General features: G+C 42.9%; 1 protein-coding gene across 1 annotated transcript in view; it reads left to right on the top strand.

The window, feature by feature from the left end:
* SSPN (sarcospan) overlaps positions 1 to 17,603 on the top strand; it is a 49,848-nt gene extending 32,245 nt beyond the window's left edge. Inside the window, exons 2-3 of the mRNA XM_077469088.1 lie at positions 11,265 to 11,351; positions 16,385 to 17,603. Coding sequence (XP_077325214.1) covers positions 11,265 to 11,351; positions 16,385 to 16,750 — 453 coding nt within the window. The 3' untranslated portion in view covers positions 16,751 to 17,603. The remainder of the gene's footprint in view (positions 1 to 11,264; positions 11,352 to 16,384) is intronic.
* Positions 17,604 to 18,421: the final 818 nt, after the last annotated feature.

Here is an 18,421-nt window from a genome sequence, read left to right as displayed (position 1 = left end):
AAAAATTAAAGTTACACCCAAGCACATAAAATGGGGGCTCCCCACCCCACATATACGAACGTACAAACATAAACGCATGCGTTGAGGTGCCTATGACATGTATCATGTTTTCTGCTCCTGCAGTGGCTCGGCGATCCAAGCCCTCTGTGTGACAGCAATATGGGTATAAGTTCCCTGTACCAGTTGTCACTTTTTGAAAAGAGTTCTGTGAATGAATAAATTACAAGTACCAACATAATTTGCAGCTGTCGACTTGTAGTTCTCAATGAACAACCACAGCACTGTTGAGCGCTGTGGTAGTTCATTGTTTCTTCCTGTCAGTGTGAAACTGCCTGTATGATGTACAGGCAGACAGATTACATTGACAGTCTGCTGGAGCCCTACATTGCACCAGCGATTATAGACTGAGGACATAATACAGGATATGGTCATAGAATGGGGACATAATACAGGTAGATTTAATACAGGAGATTGTCATTGACTGGGGGCATAATACAGAAGATGATCAGAAATGTTTGGCATACTACAGTAGATGGTCAGAGACTGGGGATGTAGTACTGGAGATGGTCAGAGAAGGTGGATATACTACATGAGATAGTCAGAAACTGTGGACATACTATAGAAGATGGTCAGAGTATGAGGAGATACCACAGGAGATGATGACATACCACAGATATACCATGAGAGATGGTCAGAGACTGGGGACATATTGCATGAGATGGTCAGAGAGTGGAGACAACTTTAGCTTGGTTGGCAACTGGACCCATGCTGCTGGAGATGGGGACCTGGGAGATGTTACATAAGACTGCTAGAGATCACTGCCACTGAAGCTCCTTTAGATATCTATGCTTCCACTGCTGACTGCTAAGGTCCAAGGACCACACAATAAATATCAAAAATATGCATGCAACCCTAGGCAACTGGTTGGACACCAGTGCCTTGAAACCATCTGCATCAGTCCCTGCCTTGGATGCAGCAAGTGGAATTAAATGTGATCAAATTATACCGCTGATAATATCAGGTTACTCTTATGCTACTGAGTGATACCAGTGGAATTCATGTCATAAAGTGGATTTTTTTTTGTAAATATTTGTAGTGTGAGAGGACAGAGAAACAGGACAACACTGGGCAGAGTGAAACTCTTTCTAAGGCCCCTTTCACACGATAAGCCTGCTCGGATCCGCCTGTCCGTTTTTCAGGCAGATGCGAGTGGGCCACCCATTGACTCCTATGGGCAGGCGGGTGTCAGAGAAGATGTGTCCCCTGACACCTGCCTGTCTTCCAATCCGCTCAAGACAGACATATGGCGATATGTCTGTCGTCCGTCTTGGCGGATCGGCTGAGAGCTGATGAAAATGGACATGCTGTCCATTTTCGACCGATATCCCCATAGAGATCAGCGGGGCTTTGACAGGTCCCTCCCTGCTCAGTAAGCAGAGATGGACCTGTCATCCGCTCAGTGGAGATCAACGGAAAAATCTTCCGCTGAGCTGGCGGTCTCCGCTGTGTGGATCAGCCCTGTGTGAAAGGGGCCTAACACTTGTATCAACTTATTGTTAAACTCTTTTTGGTGTTAGTTGGCTATTAAGTCCAAGAAATAGCAAGTGTCTATAAAGTGGACCTAGCGTCAGATATACAGTATTTGGGCATGTTAAGTGCATGCATACATTCTTAGGCTACACTAGCCTACCCTGACCACGGCCACAGGAAAACACAAAATGTGGCAAAGATGTAAAGTGAATTTTTCCTGCAATTTTACTGTGATTTGAGTTTTGCCATGGCCAAAACATTCCTATCCTGAATGTGATTCGTCTATGTTCAGGAGAGGGAGGTTTAACCTCACCTAAACACGGCAGCTCCTAAACTCTGCTAAAAAGTATGTGTACGCATTGGGGTTGACTTACTAAAGACAGATAGAGTGTACACTTTGCAAGTGCAGTTGCTCCAGAGCTTTGTAATTGAGGTGAATCTTCACTTTGCAAAGAAAAAAAAGAAAAAGCATTTTAGCTTGCACATGATTGGATGGTGGAAGTCAGCAGAGCTTTCTCCCATTTATTAAGCTCTGGAGCAACTGCACTTGCAATGCGCACAGTCTATCTGCCTTTAGTAAATCAACCCCATAGGGGTTGATATACTAAAGGCCAATAGACTGTGCACTTTGCAAAATACAGTTGCACTCTGCAAGTGCAGTGGCTCCAGAGCTTAGTAAATGAGGTAAATCGGGTAAATATCTGGAGCAACTGCTCTTGCAGACTGCAACTGCACCTTGCAAAGTGCACAGTGTATTTGTCTTTAGTAAATCAACCCCATAGGCCTTTATGAAGTTGAGTTTATCTTTGGCAAACAAAATGCCAAAAGCTCCTAAACTCCAGTTTTGCAGCTGCCTGGGAGCCGCCAGTGTACATGAAGTCTCAGCCCACGTACACACGGTCGGAGATTTTGCCAACCAAATCCGTCTGATTTTGCCCGTCGGATTTAGTCCGACGGATTGTGTCCGAAACTGTTGCATACACACGGTCGGGCCAAGTTGGTGAAAAATCCGATCTTTCAGAACGTGATGACGTAATTTCGTTACGATGGGACTACATTCAGGCTAGTAGCCAATAGCTTTGATGTAGGAATTTGATCTGAGCATGCGTGGCACTTGGTCCGATGAAAATGCTCTACACATGATCGGATTAGGTCCGTCCGGCCCAGTTGGTCGGGAAATATTTACAACATGTTGGAAAATTGGGTCGGACGGAGATTCGGACGGAATCAGTCCGATGCATACCACACACAGTCGGATTATCTGACGACACGGTCCGATAAGACTCATTCCGACAGATTCTCCGGCCGTGTATACAAGGGCTTAGGAAGCGTATTATGCCGCGTACACACGGTCAAACTGTTTGATGTACTTAGTCCGTTGAAACACATTTCAGCGGACAATCCGCTCGTGTGTGGGCTTCAGCGGACAGTATGCTAGTCCGACGGACTAAGAATGGCGCATGCCCAGAAAGGATTTACAGGGCTTTGCTGTGTCTTGGACTTCCTATTTCTAGTCCCGTCGTACGTGCTGTACGTCATCGCGCAAGCTTTCGTCGGACTGTTTGTGTATCCGTGTGTGGTCAAGTCCGTTCATTGGAAAGTACGCCGGATTGTCCGTCGGATTGTATGACGGACTAAGTACGTCAAACAGTTCGACCGTGTGTACGCGGCATTAGGAGAATTCCTACAAAAGTTTTCAGAACATTCCCTGGGAACATTTGAATGTCATACAAAAGATTTTAGTATGCTTTTAAAACATTTGATTTTGGAAACAATGGACTTTACCGAATGAAAACCACATACACTGATAGAAATTTGTTGGTTCGAGAACATTTTTTTTTTCCATTCTGCTTGTTTCAATTTTCTTGTCATTGTGGTTGAAAATTAACATCGATTTGACCCACTGATTGGAAAAATGAACACACTTTCTTTACACTATTCTTTTCTTAAGAATTTTCGTTCGCAATTCTTACCTTCTTGCCTTACCTTCAGTGTGCACATCTGCCTCCCAAATGCTGATGGTGACCTCCCAAATTACCTTTACATCACATGACTAAACATGGTAGAAGGGAGGCACCATAAGTGTACTTTTATTGATCACAATTCTAGGAGTGAGCAGCCATAACAAGTTCATTAGGATCAGCAAGGACTGTGACTAAACAATAAATGTGCCTTTTGTAATGATTTACAGATACTTACATTTATTTTACAGAATTGTATTGATGATTTAGAATTCAGCTCCAATAAAAGCACACAAAAAAAGAAGTGCAGGGTGCACAGCAAGAGTGTGATGGGCAGAAAATGCGTACAAGGTGACGGAGAGTTTTAAGTGAAATCGCTCTTTATTGACGGGAAAATGTCTTTCTCGCTCCGAGTCACATTTACGAGCTGTTTTCAGGACATGTGCCGGAGACGGCGCTTCTCATAGATGAAGCTTTTGTCGAGTCCTCATGTCAACAGCATAATGAACAGTGAAAGAAACAGATTCAAAGCCGTGTGATTGTCACAAGACCTGCCAGTGATGGCTTTGATGTCTCGGCAAATAACAGTCAGAGACAAGTATATTTGGAGTGCTAAAAAGTCTAATATTAGTCTATTTGTTGTGTTTTGCGCTTTACCTAGGACATTTAGGGACATACTTAAAGGGGATTGTAGGCAAAAAAAATCTTTTCATTAACTTCTAGCCATCTTGTCTTTTCTGCAGTGTATCTGAAGCCAAAACGTTTTCTGTACTTATGGACAGAGTAAAGAAACTGTTGTATTTCATCTTCAATTCCTGTCTCAGAGACACACAGAGGGAAGTAGTAAATCTGTTTAAAGCAAAGGGTTGACCCTTCTTAGACAGTTGTCACCAGAGTAAGTGTCCCAATTGCATAAATATACATTATTGGAAACGTATTGCCTACTTTCGCTGGACCAGTTCATAACCTCCCATGGTTTCCAATACCACCTCTATGCTGATGACGCCCAGATCTATATTTCTGCTCCTCAACACACCCCCTCAATCTCCCCTCGTATCACAAACTCACTGAGCGACATACCAGTATGGATGTCACACCACTTCCTCAAACTCAATCTTTCTAAAACTGAGCTTGTAATATTTCCTCCCCATAATTTATCATTGAGATCAATGGCACAACCATTGGTCCCTCCACAAAACGCCAAGGTGTTAGGTATAATCCTAGACTCTGATCTCTCCAGCAGCCCCCACATCCAATCACTGGCTACATCTTGCCACCTCAACCTCCACAACATTTTCAGACTTCGCCCTTCCTGACTAACACCAAAAAACAACTTATTCACTATTTGGTTATTTCCAGCCTTGACTACTGCAACTTCCTCCTCACTGGCCTGCCTTTACACAAGCTATCCCTCCTTAAGTCTATTATGAATGTTGCTGCTAGACTAATACACCTTACCAACCAATTCATGACTGCTGCTCCTCTCTGCCAATCACTTTACTGTCTTCCACTACCCCAACATATAAAATTCAAAATACTAAACACAACACACAAAGCCATCCACAGCATCGCCCCCAGCTTCATCACCAACCTCATTTGCAGATATTGCCCAAATCATCCTCTCTGCTCCTCCACTTGTTACCTAATCACGTGCTCTCGTCCAGGACTTCTCAAGAGCCTCTCCCATCCTCTGGAACTCCCTGCCCCCACCTAAGAACTGTACCCGAGTTACCTCCATCAGATCATCCTCCACAGCTATTACCTTTTGTACCACCTCCCCCTTCCTTTAGCTTGTATGAGCTTGGCCCTTCTGTTCCTTCGGTATTGCTCTGTATTCTAATTCTACTGTTGGTGCTATATAAATCCTGTATTATATATAATAATAATAATACTTACCAACATTATGGCCCTGAACGCCAGGATACTGTTAACTCCACCCACAGTCCATATTTCTTTAACCCACTTTATGGGTGGGCATAACTGAATAACATCCACTTTACGGGTTGGTCCTGTCTGAATCCCATATCTTAATATGCAGGGACCTATCATGCCCACTTTACTGGATGGCATTGTTTCTAAATATGCAGGGACGATCCACTCACAGCACCCGTCCCCACAATGAATGGCTTTTGTGCAGTGGCGGCCGCTCATGCAGGCCAGGGGCGCCACCCCCCTAAACCATGTGTCCAGCTCCTAATCTACATGAAGAGCGCTGGACACATGGATGTCAATGTGTTTTTTTTTTTAAGCACACGATTAGAGCCTGAGGCTCTAATTGGCTTCAAAAAGGGTGGGCCCGGGGCGCAGAGCACTGCTCTCCGACCCCACTCACTTGTGTGATATTAGCGAATTAGCAAGTGCTGAGACCCGATTGGCCAGGGAGTCTTAGGACTCCCAGCCAATCGGGCCTCGGGACCATCTTCCTGTTCATCCGGGAGGAAAAGCAACAGCATTAGCTCTTCCCTCCACAAGCTTCAGGCCATGTGCAGCAAGGAGCAGTAGGTGGAGGGGCAGCAACAGCCTCTTCCAGGAGACCTACCCCAGATCCAACAGTACACCAACACCACCACCTCATCACCACCCCCCTCCCTGCACCTCTAACAGCAAGAGGAGGCCACCCAGATTGACAGCTAAAGACTAGGTAAGGCCCTGCCTTCCAGTTCATTTGATTGATTGAGTGCCCCGGGGGGGGGGGGGTGTAGTTCGAGTGAGGAGGCCCGGTTTGTTTGTTGCCCCCCACCAAAAAAATTGAGCACCAGCCGCCACTCCTTTTATGTTACTGCACATCTGCAATAATTAAAATATGGCAATCCCAGGACAGCTTGGGACACAGTATCAATGGGGCAGAAGGCCAAGATGCAGCACTGTTTTGGTATGTTTGGCAGAATTGACATCTATGTACAGTATCTCACAAAAGTGAGTACACCCCTCACATTTCTGTCAATATTTTATTATATCTTTTCATGTGGCAGCACTGCAGAAATGGCACTTTGCTAAAATGTAAAGTAGTGAGTGTACAGCTTGTGTATTGTATATTGTATATTGTAAATTTGCTGCCCCCTCAAAATAACTCAACACACAGCCATTAATGTCTAAACCACTGGCAACAAAAGTGAGTACACCCCTAAGTGAAAATGTCAAAATTGGGCTCAGAGTGTCAATATTTAGTGTGGCCACCATTATTTTCCAGCACTGCCTTAACCCTCTTGGGCATGGAGTTCACCAGAGCTTCACAGGTTGCCACTGGTGTCCTCTTTCACTCCTCCATGATGACATCGTGGAGCTGGTGGGTGTTAGAGACCTTGCGCTCCTCCACCTTTCATTTGAGGATGTCCCACAGATGCTCAAAAGGGATTAGGTCTGGAAACATGCTTGGCCAGTCCATCACCTTTACCCTCAGCTTCTTTAGCAAGGCAGTGGTTTTCTTGGAGGTGTGTTTGGGGTCGTTATCATGTTTGGAATACTGCCCTGCGGCCCAGTCTCCGAAGGGAGGGGATCATGCTCTGCTTCAGTATGTCACAGTACATGTTGGCATTCATGGTTCCCTAGAAGAAACTGTAGCTCCCCAGTGCCGGCAGCACTCATGCAGCCCCAGACCATGACACTCCCACCACCATGCTTGACTGTAGGCAAGACACATTTGTCTTTGTACTCTTCACCTGGTTGCCAGCACACACACTTGACACCATCTGAACCAAATACGTTTATCTTGGTCTCATCAGACTACAGGACACGATTCCAGTAATCCAAAACCTTAGTCTGCTTGTCTTCAGCAAAGTGTTTGTGGGCTTTCTTGTGCATCAACTTTAGAAGAGGCTTCCTTCTGGGATGACAGCCATGTAGACCAATTTGATGCAGTGTGCGGTGTATGGTCTGCGCACTGACAGACTGTACACTGTTATACAAGCTATACACTCAATACTTTACATTATAGCAAAGTGTAATTTCTTCAGTGTCGTCACATGAAAAGATATAATAAAATATTTACAAAAATGTGAGGGGTGTACTTAGCAGATTTAAGAGTTCAAGGCAGAGGGTGTGTCCTGTAGTGGGCCCATCTGAGGTATGGGTGTCCCTTCTGAACTTTGGTAAATTGTGGGTTGGGCCCATCTGAGGTATGGGTGTCCCTTCCTAACTGTTGAAAATTGTAGGTTGGGCCCATCTGAGGTATGGGTGTACCTTCCTAGCAATATGGTGATAACATTGGGTATTAATTAGGTTGTATCTGGTAGTACATAAGTGTTTAATTATCCCTGAGCTGGTGTAGCTGCGGCTGGGGGCCTTTGATTGGGTGGCAGATACAACCCGTTAATGGTAAGTATATAGGCTTTCAAAGACCTTAGACCTTATTTTCTTGTCATAGCAGCAGGCAGGGGGTCTATTGGGTCTTTTAAGGTGGCGCTGGTTAAATAATTGGCGAAAATTGTGGATTGGGTCCATCCGAGGTATGGGTGTCCCTTTCGAACTGTGATAAATTGTAGGTTGGGCCCATCTGAGGTAGGGGTGCCCCTTCTGAACTGTGGTAAATTGTGGGTTGGGCCCATCTGAGGTATGGGTGTCCCTTCCGAACTGTGGTAAATTGTAGGTTGGGGCCATCTGAGGTATGGGTGTCCCTTTCTAACAATACGGTGGTAACATTGGGGTATTAATTATTTTGTATCTGGTTGTACGTAAGTGTTTAATTGTCCCTGAGCTGATGTAGTTGCCGCTGGGGGCCTTTGATTGGGTGGTAGATACAACCAGTTAATCCTGATTATATAGGCCTTCAAAGACCTTAGACCAGGCATAAGCTGAGGTTGGTTTATTTGTTATGCATTGACTATTATATGCATTGAACTTGTTTTCTTGTGAATGTTGTATTTAATGTTTTTTAGTAAAAGGCTGCTATGGCCATTCGACTCCAAATAATGTGTCATCTGGTAATTTTGGAAGGGGGTATTGGTCAAGTGTGTAAAGTTTTATACATAATCGGAGCCTCTGCAATCTGCGGGTCCCTCAGTCATGTGATTTCTACAAATCGTTTACTAAGCAGTCATCAAATTATTTGTTTTTAATTGGGAAATTATCAGATCACTCCACATATGGCTAGTTTTTATTGGTCTCAATTTTCTGACTAGGAATAGAATGGGTTTGGTGCCATTTGGGTGAAGCATAGAGCGTTCCACTTTTTTTCTTTCTACCATGTTGAGAGGTGAATGAAACAACCTGATTTGCCTTTACCTTTTTTTTTGCTTTTCAGTCATTTTTGTTGTTGATGTTGTGATTGTTTTGTCGAATTTCTGAATTTGTCACAAGGGAGTCAGCAGACTGCCAACACGAGAGAGGTCATCTTGGTTCACGAATTATCATCAGAAATATGCGTGTTCTTTGTACATAGGGCGGGGTTGTAGTTTAACCAGGAATATCCAGGATCCCGGACATGTGAACTGTAAACACGCCGTCGAGGTTTGCCTTAAAGGGCACTTGTCACAGAGGTATAAATGCATAGTGTGATTATATGTCAGTTTGTTGAAAGTTGAGAAGAAAATTTACCAGTATATGTTTGTTAAAGTTCACAGAGAAGGAAGGAAGCTACCTTAATAGAAGGCATATACTGCAGATATAAAGGATAGGTATAGCAAATAGACCTTTGAGATACCCACCACACAATAATATATAGGTATCCATTGTAGCACACTTATAGAGACTCAAACATCAATCTGATCTGAAGTTCCGATCACAGAGTAATATCATAATCAGGTGCAGACTAGGGCCTTCACATATCCACTGCAGGTAAAAGCACAGAAAAATCAAGTATTTTAAATGCTTATATTAGTTTTATTGTTTTTTTTATTATTATTATTATTTTATTCAATTAGTTTGCGCAACAAGAAATCCTTAGGCTGCAATGTAGTAGTGATAGAGCCGGAGGTGGAGCTGAAGCTTTCCACATATAAATCTCCCTCCTGGTTAGTGTTTGGCTGTACCCTTGACAACGTCAATTTGACAAAACGCATAGGGCGAAGCTTCATGGACTTCATGGACAGAGAGAATTCTTAGTTAATTAGTGGTTAGTGCTGGGGAGGTGACGGCTTGGCACTTTGATGCGCCTGCTGTTGAGAATGCAAATGTAAATGCGAATGCATGTATGTTTTAAATCAATACATTTTTAATGCGGTCTACACTATGAGGCTTTTTTCTCTTATTTGAGTGGCGTTTGACTGTGTGGTGTTTGTTATCAAATCCATTGATCAAACACTGAGGCATCTACCTGCAAGTTATTGATCCAAATTTCGGGTTATATAAAGCTCCAGTTGCCCTAATGTATTAGGGCTCATTTGGGAGGTAAGCATACTCCATTGGGGGTCCACGGTGGTTGTTTTGGATCTGAATTTGCACATTTGTTCTGGACACATAATTGCTTGCCGCTTTTTTTTCCAAAAAATTCAACTTCTTCAGGAAGTTTCAATACCTTAGCATAGCCCCACTCCCTCCTTTCATGCCATATCCCTCTCCTCTTTTAGGAGTGTCTATTTTCTGTCTGTGCTGGCCCAGCTCCTTCACCTCTCTCTAAAATCTTTTATAAAGCAGAGAGAAGGGGAACACTAACCACTAACTAACTAACCACACACACACATTGTACAATTTCTGTAAAATGTTCTTTAACATTTCTTACTGCCGTGCAGCGTGAAGGCATTCTTAAACAATCCATTCAATTTATATATCACCAGATAGGCTTACACATTGCATAGATGTTGGTTAATATAAAGAAGGCTATACAGAGTTTGCACGTTCAAATTTTGACTTTTGTGGCTTGTTTCAGGATTATGACTATAAACAAAAAAAGTTAAAATTGAGAGCAAGTGGTGGGACTTTATATGAAGCACGCAGCAGCACAAAAGGAAGTCAAGTGACTTGGGAATACTGTTTATTCATGCTGTATAATCTAACATACAACTAAATGGGTATATAACCTCCAAAAGCATTTGATCATTTACAACATAAGTTACATAGTAGTCCGCACTCATTGAAACAGTTGTAGAACAGGCAATAGATACATTTTTACAAACATAGGTAAATAAAAAACAAAACTAAATATAACAAAAAAATGAGGGGTAAAAAGAAAGAAAATGAAAAATAAAAAGGAATAAGCATAATTCCTATACTGAATGATTATAGACAAGAATAAAACTGTAGAAAATATAAATTGGTCCACGGTAGAATGGTAGTAAAATGTAAGGCTTGGCGCGTTTCGTGGCCTTATAGCCGCTCATCAGAAGCATAAACCATGTAAAATATCTAAAAACAAAAAATATTAATTCTAAATGGTCAAAAGGATCATTGATTTGACTTAGGTAAATAAAAGAAAAAAATTGTATATAAAGGTTTGTTACCAGGTTGCATACTGTTCCAATGAGTGAGGACTACTATGTAACTTATGTTGTAAATGATCAAATGCTTTTGGAGGTTATATACCCATTTAGTTGTATGTTAGATTATACAACATGAATAAACAGTATTTCCCAGTCACTTGACTTCCTTTTGTACTGCTGTGTGCTTCATATAAAGTCCCACCACTTGCTCTCAATTTTAATCAATGATAGGGATGGAGGCAGTTATGCCTTTGGTTCCTGCCTCATTTAAAGTCCCAAAATTCTTTTTCTTCTCATTATAAGCAAAATAGTGTTTTGTGAAGAAAAATTGTCTTCTTTATTCTTGCTGTTATAAGACAGGCCTAGTTTCGTTATTTAGAGGAGTGGATTGTTCCTTTAAGCGAATCCTTTTTTCTTTCAGGTCAGTGTGGTGGCCATTTTAGGTTTGATATTGCTCTGCCTCCCATATCAGCCAGATGAGAAGACATCCGGCCAGTTTGCCTTGAAGGTAAGAAGAATCCAAATAATTCATCCTATAATAAGAAAATAACTTGATGTGATTCATGCATGTTAAAGGTTTGCTGAGGACTAATTTTCTATTTAAATATTTAAAAACATGATTTTTGGTAAAGATTGCACTTTAATCAGCTCTGCCACACAGCATAACTCTGTCTGGCGGGGAAGAATACAGTGTAGGATTTTTCTCCGCTACAGGTTAGCAACACTTGCAAGTTTTGTGGCTCACCTCACCTATAACTGGACAGTGAAAGGAGAAGCAGAAGATGGATGAGTTCATCTCTCCGATCTCTTCCTCCAATCAGCTTGTTCCTTGCACTGCAGCATAACTGACTGGTTCCTTATGTTGCTTGTCTCCCTCTCCCAGTCTGAGCTCTGCTGTAGAGCAGCTGCAAAATACTAATGCCAGAGCACATTCAGATACTGCTTTAAAAAAAAAAAAATTATGTATTAATGATGATTACCGTGCTGCATTTTATTTTTGACTTTTTCAGCCTGGAGTTTATCTTCAAAGTAGTATTAAACACAAACACAAAAATGTTGCAGCTTTGTCAGTTCTTAGATGTGGTGGCTGCATTCGTTTTCTAGCCTTTTTTCATATTGTGTATTTGTTAATCTGGCCAGTGTGGTCTCGTGTAGAGGGCCGTACAGCATGGAGTGCCTATGTAATGACACTCCCAGGACCCGCTGGCACTACGTACAGCCACCCATTGAAATGCATTAGAAGAGGTGGCTGTACGCAGTGGTAAACTGTGGGTTATGTAAAGCACCCGCATGCGCACTGACACATGTTTCCAAGTGTGCAGGCCCTTCACTGACTGCAATTCATTTTTTTGTAGCAGCAAAAAGCCAATGCAGGGTGATCCTATAGCTGCTATATGGTCCTTACACCAAACAGCCACTTGTCAGCTGGTAACACAAGGCGGGCTATGACACTGTATAAAGTGATTTTTTCTTTCTCTCTTTCTGCTTAGTTTATATCACAGTTTTATTATTGGGTTATTGTTGACAGTCCGTGCTCTCTGTATACAGAAGGCACCTGCGTGCCCTTCCCAGAGAGAACAATAATATAAAGCTCCATTTATGATGGTATTATTACATTTTTGTGCTCCCATTTCCAGTTTATTGAGCTAAGTGAGTATATTGTTTTTTTCTTTTATAGTGATTAGCAAATCCTCTTGCTGGTAATATATCCAACCCTTCAATCTTCAGATTCTCATGATGGATCTCTATCCTGAAACCCCCTCCCACACTTACACTCAGTGGAGAACTGGGCTTGAGGGCAAAGTGCATTTTCCCACCGAGTCAGTTCCTATAAGATTTGCATGACTGGTGCCCCAAAGTGGAGATACTTTATCAGCCAGATATCAATCATAGCAAGACCCACAGTCAGTGATACATGCTGGGTGTTATATAGCTACCTGCTCCATGTTCGATCTGCCATCATATGGCAGAGCTCTGTCATGTGACTGAATGGGGGTTATTTTACGAAAGGCAAATCCACTTTGCATTACAAGTGCACTGAAGGTGCATTTGGAAGTGCAGTCGCTGTAAATCTGAGGGGTAGATCTGAAATGGGGGGAAGCTCTGCTGATTTTATCATAAGCTAAAATGCAGTTTTTTTATTTTCCATGCATGTCCCCCTCGGATCTACAGCGACTGCACTTCCAAGTGCAATTTCAGTGCACTTGTAGTGCAAAGTGGATTTTCCTTTAGTAAATAACCCCCAATGCCACGAGCTGCAATGGAAACTTGGATACTTGTGTCTCAGCAAACCACGTCCTTTCAGAATGCCCCACCAATCAATGAGGTTCCATACACACTTTGAAAGGTACACTTCATTTAGTCCACAGACATCTGTCAATACCATGAAAGGACTAGTTGGTTGTTTTTGCCTCCAGGCCAAAGGTTCCTAGTCCTCACCTGCATGCACTTGATGATCATTATATTGGATGACCTATATATTTGGCCAGTTCACACATTACCACTTTGGTGTACAATCTTTCTTCAACCTTAGTTACATCCTCCAAAACTACTAGGTAGAATCACTCACCGAACATTTAATTTGTGTGCCATCAGCTAGACTTTAATACCTACAGCTCAACTCCGGGCAAGAAAAAAAATTCCCATGCAGTGGGGCCATGGCTGCATGGCATGGGTCAGCTGTTCATTTTGTCTAGGGATGAAGAGAAAGCTTATACTCAATCCTACGTTCCACTGGAAAACGGTGCTCCCCCACAGGCCAGCGGTGGACTGTTCCTGGTCTATGGAGCCTGCTTTGGGCTTGATGACTCCAGAAACAGTCCACAAATCAAGACTGCTGGAGCATGGGGTGCCAGACCGGTCTTGTGCTAGGAGGATTGGAGGTTTCGATAAGTATATCTCCTTCCTCCTCTTCCCTAGACAAAAACAAGCATTTAACCCTTATGCAGTGCAGTCACGGCCTCACTGCATGGGAAAACTTTTTTTTTTTTGCCCGGAGTTGAGTTTTAATAAGTGTTGGCAGTTTTCAAAGATATTGTAAAATCAGATAGTCAGGTTTATGGACCTAATAATGACAGGGTGCTCCCAAAATGCTTTATTCCTATTGATCCATTTAGTTGGTGAGCAGAGGTCAAGGTAGTAAGCGCTGCATGACTGGTGCCCCAAAGTGGAGAAACTTCACCGGCCAGTGGACCCCTTCATCTGTGCACGAGTAAAGTGTTTCCCCTGGGAGAGTGAATTGGCATATTTGGGTCAGTGCCATACCTAGTAAAGATGCTAGAGGATCAGGATGACAAGATAGGGAACAAGTAGCTATTTCACATACGACAGGTTTGTATTATAAAAAAAAAAAATCTCCTGCCAATTAAATGAATTTTATGGTTTCACTTTATTATGTCATTAAATAAATCTTTAATCTACCAAGCGGTATTAAAATCTCCCCTCAGGGGCACCGAAATGAAGTGATTTGTAAGTAAACCAGTTGACCAAAAAATGTCACCTTTGTAATAAAACCTTATCCGAGAAGTAATTTTCAGACAAAAATGTCATTTATACACATTTCATGTCCTAAGACATTATTAACCGATTTGGAATTTTGCGGTGCTAAACTTTAGGAGGGGTGGGAAATATTTTTTCTGGAGTGCGGTATTCACTCCACACCATTTAAGGACAATATGACTTAATGACTCCCACTAGTACAGAACAAAAGAACATCATACATTTTCTATTGTATTGTGCAGTCTGTGCCACTACTCATGGGCTTGTAGAATTACATGGACTTTGATTAAAGCCTTTAAGCCTAGTACACACTAGTAGTTTATTTTTTTCGTTCAGTCTTCTGCACTATTAGGCCCCTTTCACGCGATTGGACCGATCAGGTCTGCCTGTCTGTTTTTCAGGCGGACTCAGGCCACTCATTGCCCACTATGGGGAGGCGGATGTTAGCGGACATGTGTTGCGATACGTTTGCCATCCATACAGCGAGCCGGATAACAATCGTATAGACATGGACATAAAGCCTATTTCCACCTGATTGCCCCAAAGAGGAAACCGTGCTCTGTCCTTGTCAACTCTGCATAGCGGAGCGGACAGGACCAGTCATCCACCTGCTCAGCGGGGATCAGAGGAAAAATCCCCTCTGAGCAGACGGATCCCGCTCGGGTGGATCCACCTCATGTGAAAGGGGCCTAGATATAGTTCAGATGTAATATTCCTAATGTTCCAAAATTGCAACAAAAATGTTTTGTGCAAAAATAATCCATATATAACACAATCCATTATACTTCATGCCTACATCATATATTATATATTAATAATAAACTATTCTTCCTATCTCTTCACTCATTTTCTCTTACCTACGTATCTATCTATCTATCTATCTATCTATCTATCTATCTATCTATCTATCTATCTATCTATCTATCTAACCCCCTAACACTCTATGTCTCTCCTCATTCTCTATTTCTGCATCCCATGTCTCTTCTTTTCTCACTTCCTCTTTCCCTCCACTTACCTACTGTCTCTAAGTGTAATGATTTATCAGAGGTAAAATAGAGCTATTCCTTGTAGAAACCAATTAGATATTTTACTTTAAGGGGAAACCCTCAGGCTACTTTCACACAGCACCTGTATAGTGCCTGTAAAGCACAATGCCTGTATAGCGCCTGTAAAGCACCTCTTCTGTGTCTCCAGTGTGAAAGCGGTGTGCATGCAGGACCGTCAAAAAAGTCCTGCAAGCCGCATCTTTGCAGCGCTATTGGAGCGGTGTATTTACCGCTCCTAAAGCACCCCTACCCATGGAAACAATGGGGCAGCGCCGCAAACCCACTGGCAAAGTGGTGCTTTATGGGTGGTTTTAACCCTTTTTTGGCTGCTAGTGGGGGGGGGGCTTTACCACTGGCACCCGCCCGAGCCAGTCTGAAAGTAGCCTAACATCAGCAAACACTCTTTGTATAGCTCCCAACTGTCCCTGATTTCGAGGGACTGTCCCTGACTTGGAGAAATGTCCCTCTGTCCCTCATTCCACCTCATCTGTCCCTCCTCATTTTGGTCTGATCTATATAGTTGTATATAAAATGCAATTTTTATCTTTCAAAAAGTGTTTCCCAGTGCTAAACCTTTCATCCAATTACTATATTGCTGCATTTGTACATTTTAAAAGCCGATATAAAGGAATAGTAGTGGTAAAAAAAGTCCTTGTGGATTTAAGTAACCTTTTTTTTTTGGTTAATTGTCCTTTAAGGGGGTGTGGTAGGGGGCGTGTCCTATGCCTACATACATTTGTTAGTAGATGTCCCTCATTCCCATCTGAAAATGTTGAGAGGTATGCTCTTTAGTCCATGATCTTGGTGGTTTTCAGTAATGTGGCCACCCCAGATGGCAGGCAAGGAGTTTATTATGCAGGTCACATGGAAGATTCCCTTTCCATCTGAGAAAAAATAAGGAACCTCATCAATTAACCATGCAAAAGTTACATTTTTCTTTGCTCCACGTTTTATAAATCTTCTTTTTTTAAATGATTGTCTTTTTTTTCTTTTCCAGCTCTTGTATTTCCTTCTGAGTGCCCTTGGCATTATCATCTGTGTTCTAGCCGTGGCCTTTGCAGCTCACCATTACACCAACATCACACAATATTCCTGCAAGATGGCAGAGGACTCCTGCCAGTGCACATTGGACCCTTCCGACCCACTAAGCCGCACTTTTCTTTACCAGACTGTGGCGGACTGCAACATGGTCACCAGCACTATGAAGCTCTTCGTCCTTCTGCAAATCGCACTGAACTTACTGCTGTCCCTTGTCTGCCTAGCTGCTTGCTTTGTCATGTGGAAGGATCGTTACCAGGTGTTCTACGCAGGCACCTGGTTTCAAGGCTCTGCCACTAATGAGACCCCACAACAAAAAGTATAGTATCTTGTACAGAGGACTTAAGAACTCTATAAACTCACCTTCCTGCAAGAAAAGAGATCACGTCATATTTATACAAGAAATGAGATTACAGTGGGCAGTCCAAAGAGACTGGGGTCCCATAGAAGAGAGGACCCATTCAAACTTGTTATTATAATAAGATTCCTTCATTTTCTGTGACCACCAAGTAATTTGTGACCTCCCTTTACACCATTCATTAGCTTTTTGGCTGAAGTTTCGGTTCTGTCTCTGCAGGAAGGGAACCATCTGTTGCTGGGTGATCACCTCTTGCCTTATTTTGCCATGGATGACCACTTCTAAAACAAATCCTATGGCCATTTCTGATAGAACCTCTTGAATGTAAAATAGATCAGGGGCTTTGGTGTTTACACATCTCCAAACCAAGCTCCTTTTTCCCAGGGAAGGTACATCGTTTGGACTCCCTGGAAGGTGAGGGTGATGAAAAATGGGAGACATTTCAGAGGACTAAGGCTGTGGGTGAAAAGATTTGGGTGGGGTCTGAATGTAAGGTTGGCCCCTAGTTGATAATTTACTGGCCTGGTTGCTAAAAATGGGACTTGCTTTCAATTTTATTAAAAGGGGGTCATAAAACTGGCGACCTTGTGTGCTGGTGTTTAAAACTGAGAGGTGAAATGTTTATTTGAAGAAAAGCAATGTATTTTATTTACTTTATACTCATGGGAACCTTTAGTGTGAACTTTGAAGCCATATCTATGCTCTGAATTGTACACATGAGTTACCACCAGGGTTGGGTCAACCTGCTGGTGGCCTCAACCAAAAAATTTGTCAAGCAAATAAATGCTGATCGTTAATAAACAGATGATTTTTGAAATAAGTGATATATATTTCTATTTTTTATTGATACCTATGGACAATTTTTTACTTTTTAGTTGGATGGTGTGTAGCCACTGGGGCAGGAATTAACAAAGATACTCCAAAGTGAGCGCAGACAGCTATAAAATGTTAAAATATATTCTAGCCCAGTGATGGTGAACCTTTTTGAGCCAGAGTGTCCCAACTACAACAGGTGTACAGAGCGGTGTGACAAAAGTCATGTGACTGCATCCAGAGAAGAAGGGGGGGAACAGAACTCCGCTCACCCCACTATATCACCGATCCCGGGAGAAGATCACACACGGTCCACTACAGTAATGGCCCACCTCCCACGACAGGTGCAGCACCCCCTCCCCTCTCACCTGTGCAGCGCGCTCTGAGCCCCCAATAATTCCCATCTTCCAGGGGCAGCAGTGACACCCAGCACTGCTCAGACTACATTGACCCATCCAGCATCAGATTATAGAACTGAAGTAACTTACATGGTAAATCTCTGCACTGTAGAGCCGTACCAGCGCACACTCTTCATTGAGCACAGCACTGCCCCTTCCTCCCTGCCCGCCCGTTATATAGAGCTGGTGATGGCTGTCAGCTGAGTGTGGTGATTGGGATCAGCTGTAGCAAAGCTCCAGGCCGAAGGATATGGCAGAGGATCTCCCTCTACTTGCAATCAATGGACTGGACTGCACACTCTGGGTTTTTCAATCCATCCACATCTGTCTCAGCGCACCAATCACAAGGCGGCCCGGCTAGAGGCCATGTGACCTGGGTAGCAATCCGGCGGCTTAGCTTGCGTGCCAGCAGAGAGGTTCCGTGTGC

The sequence above is a fragment of the Lithobates pipiens genome, unplaced genomic scaffold (genome assembly GCF_037356315.1).
Source record: "Lithobates pipiens isolate NorthernLeopardFrog02 unplaced genomic scaffold, aLitPip1_a1.2 Scaffold_8, whole genome shotgun sequence".
Classification (NCBI taxonomy): Eukaryota; Metazoa; Chordata; class Amphibia; order Anura; family Ranidae; genus Lithobates; species Lithobates pipiens.
The sequence above is the reverse complement of the archived record's forward strand: the minus strand, read 5'-3'. Positions and strand labels throughout refer to the sequence as shown.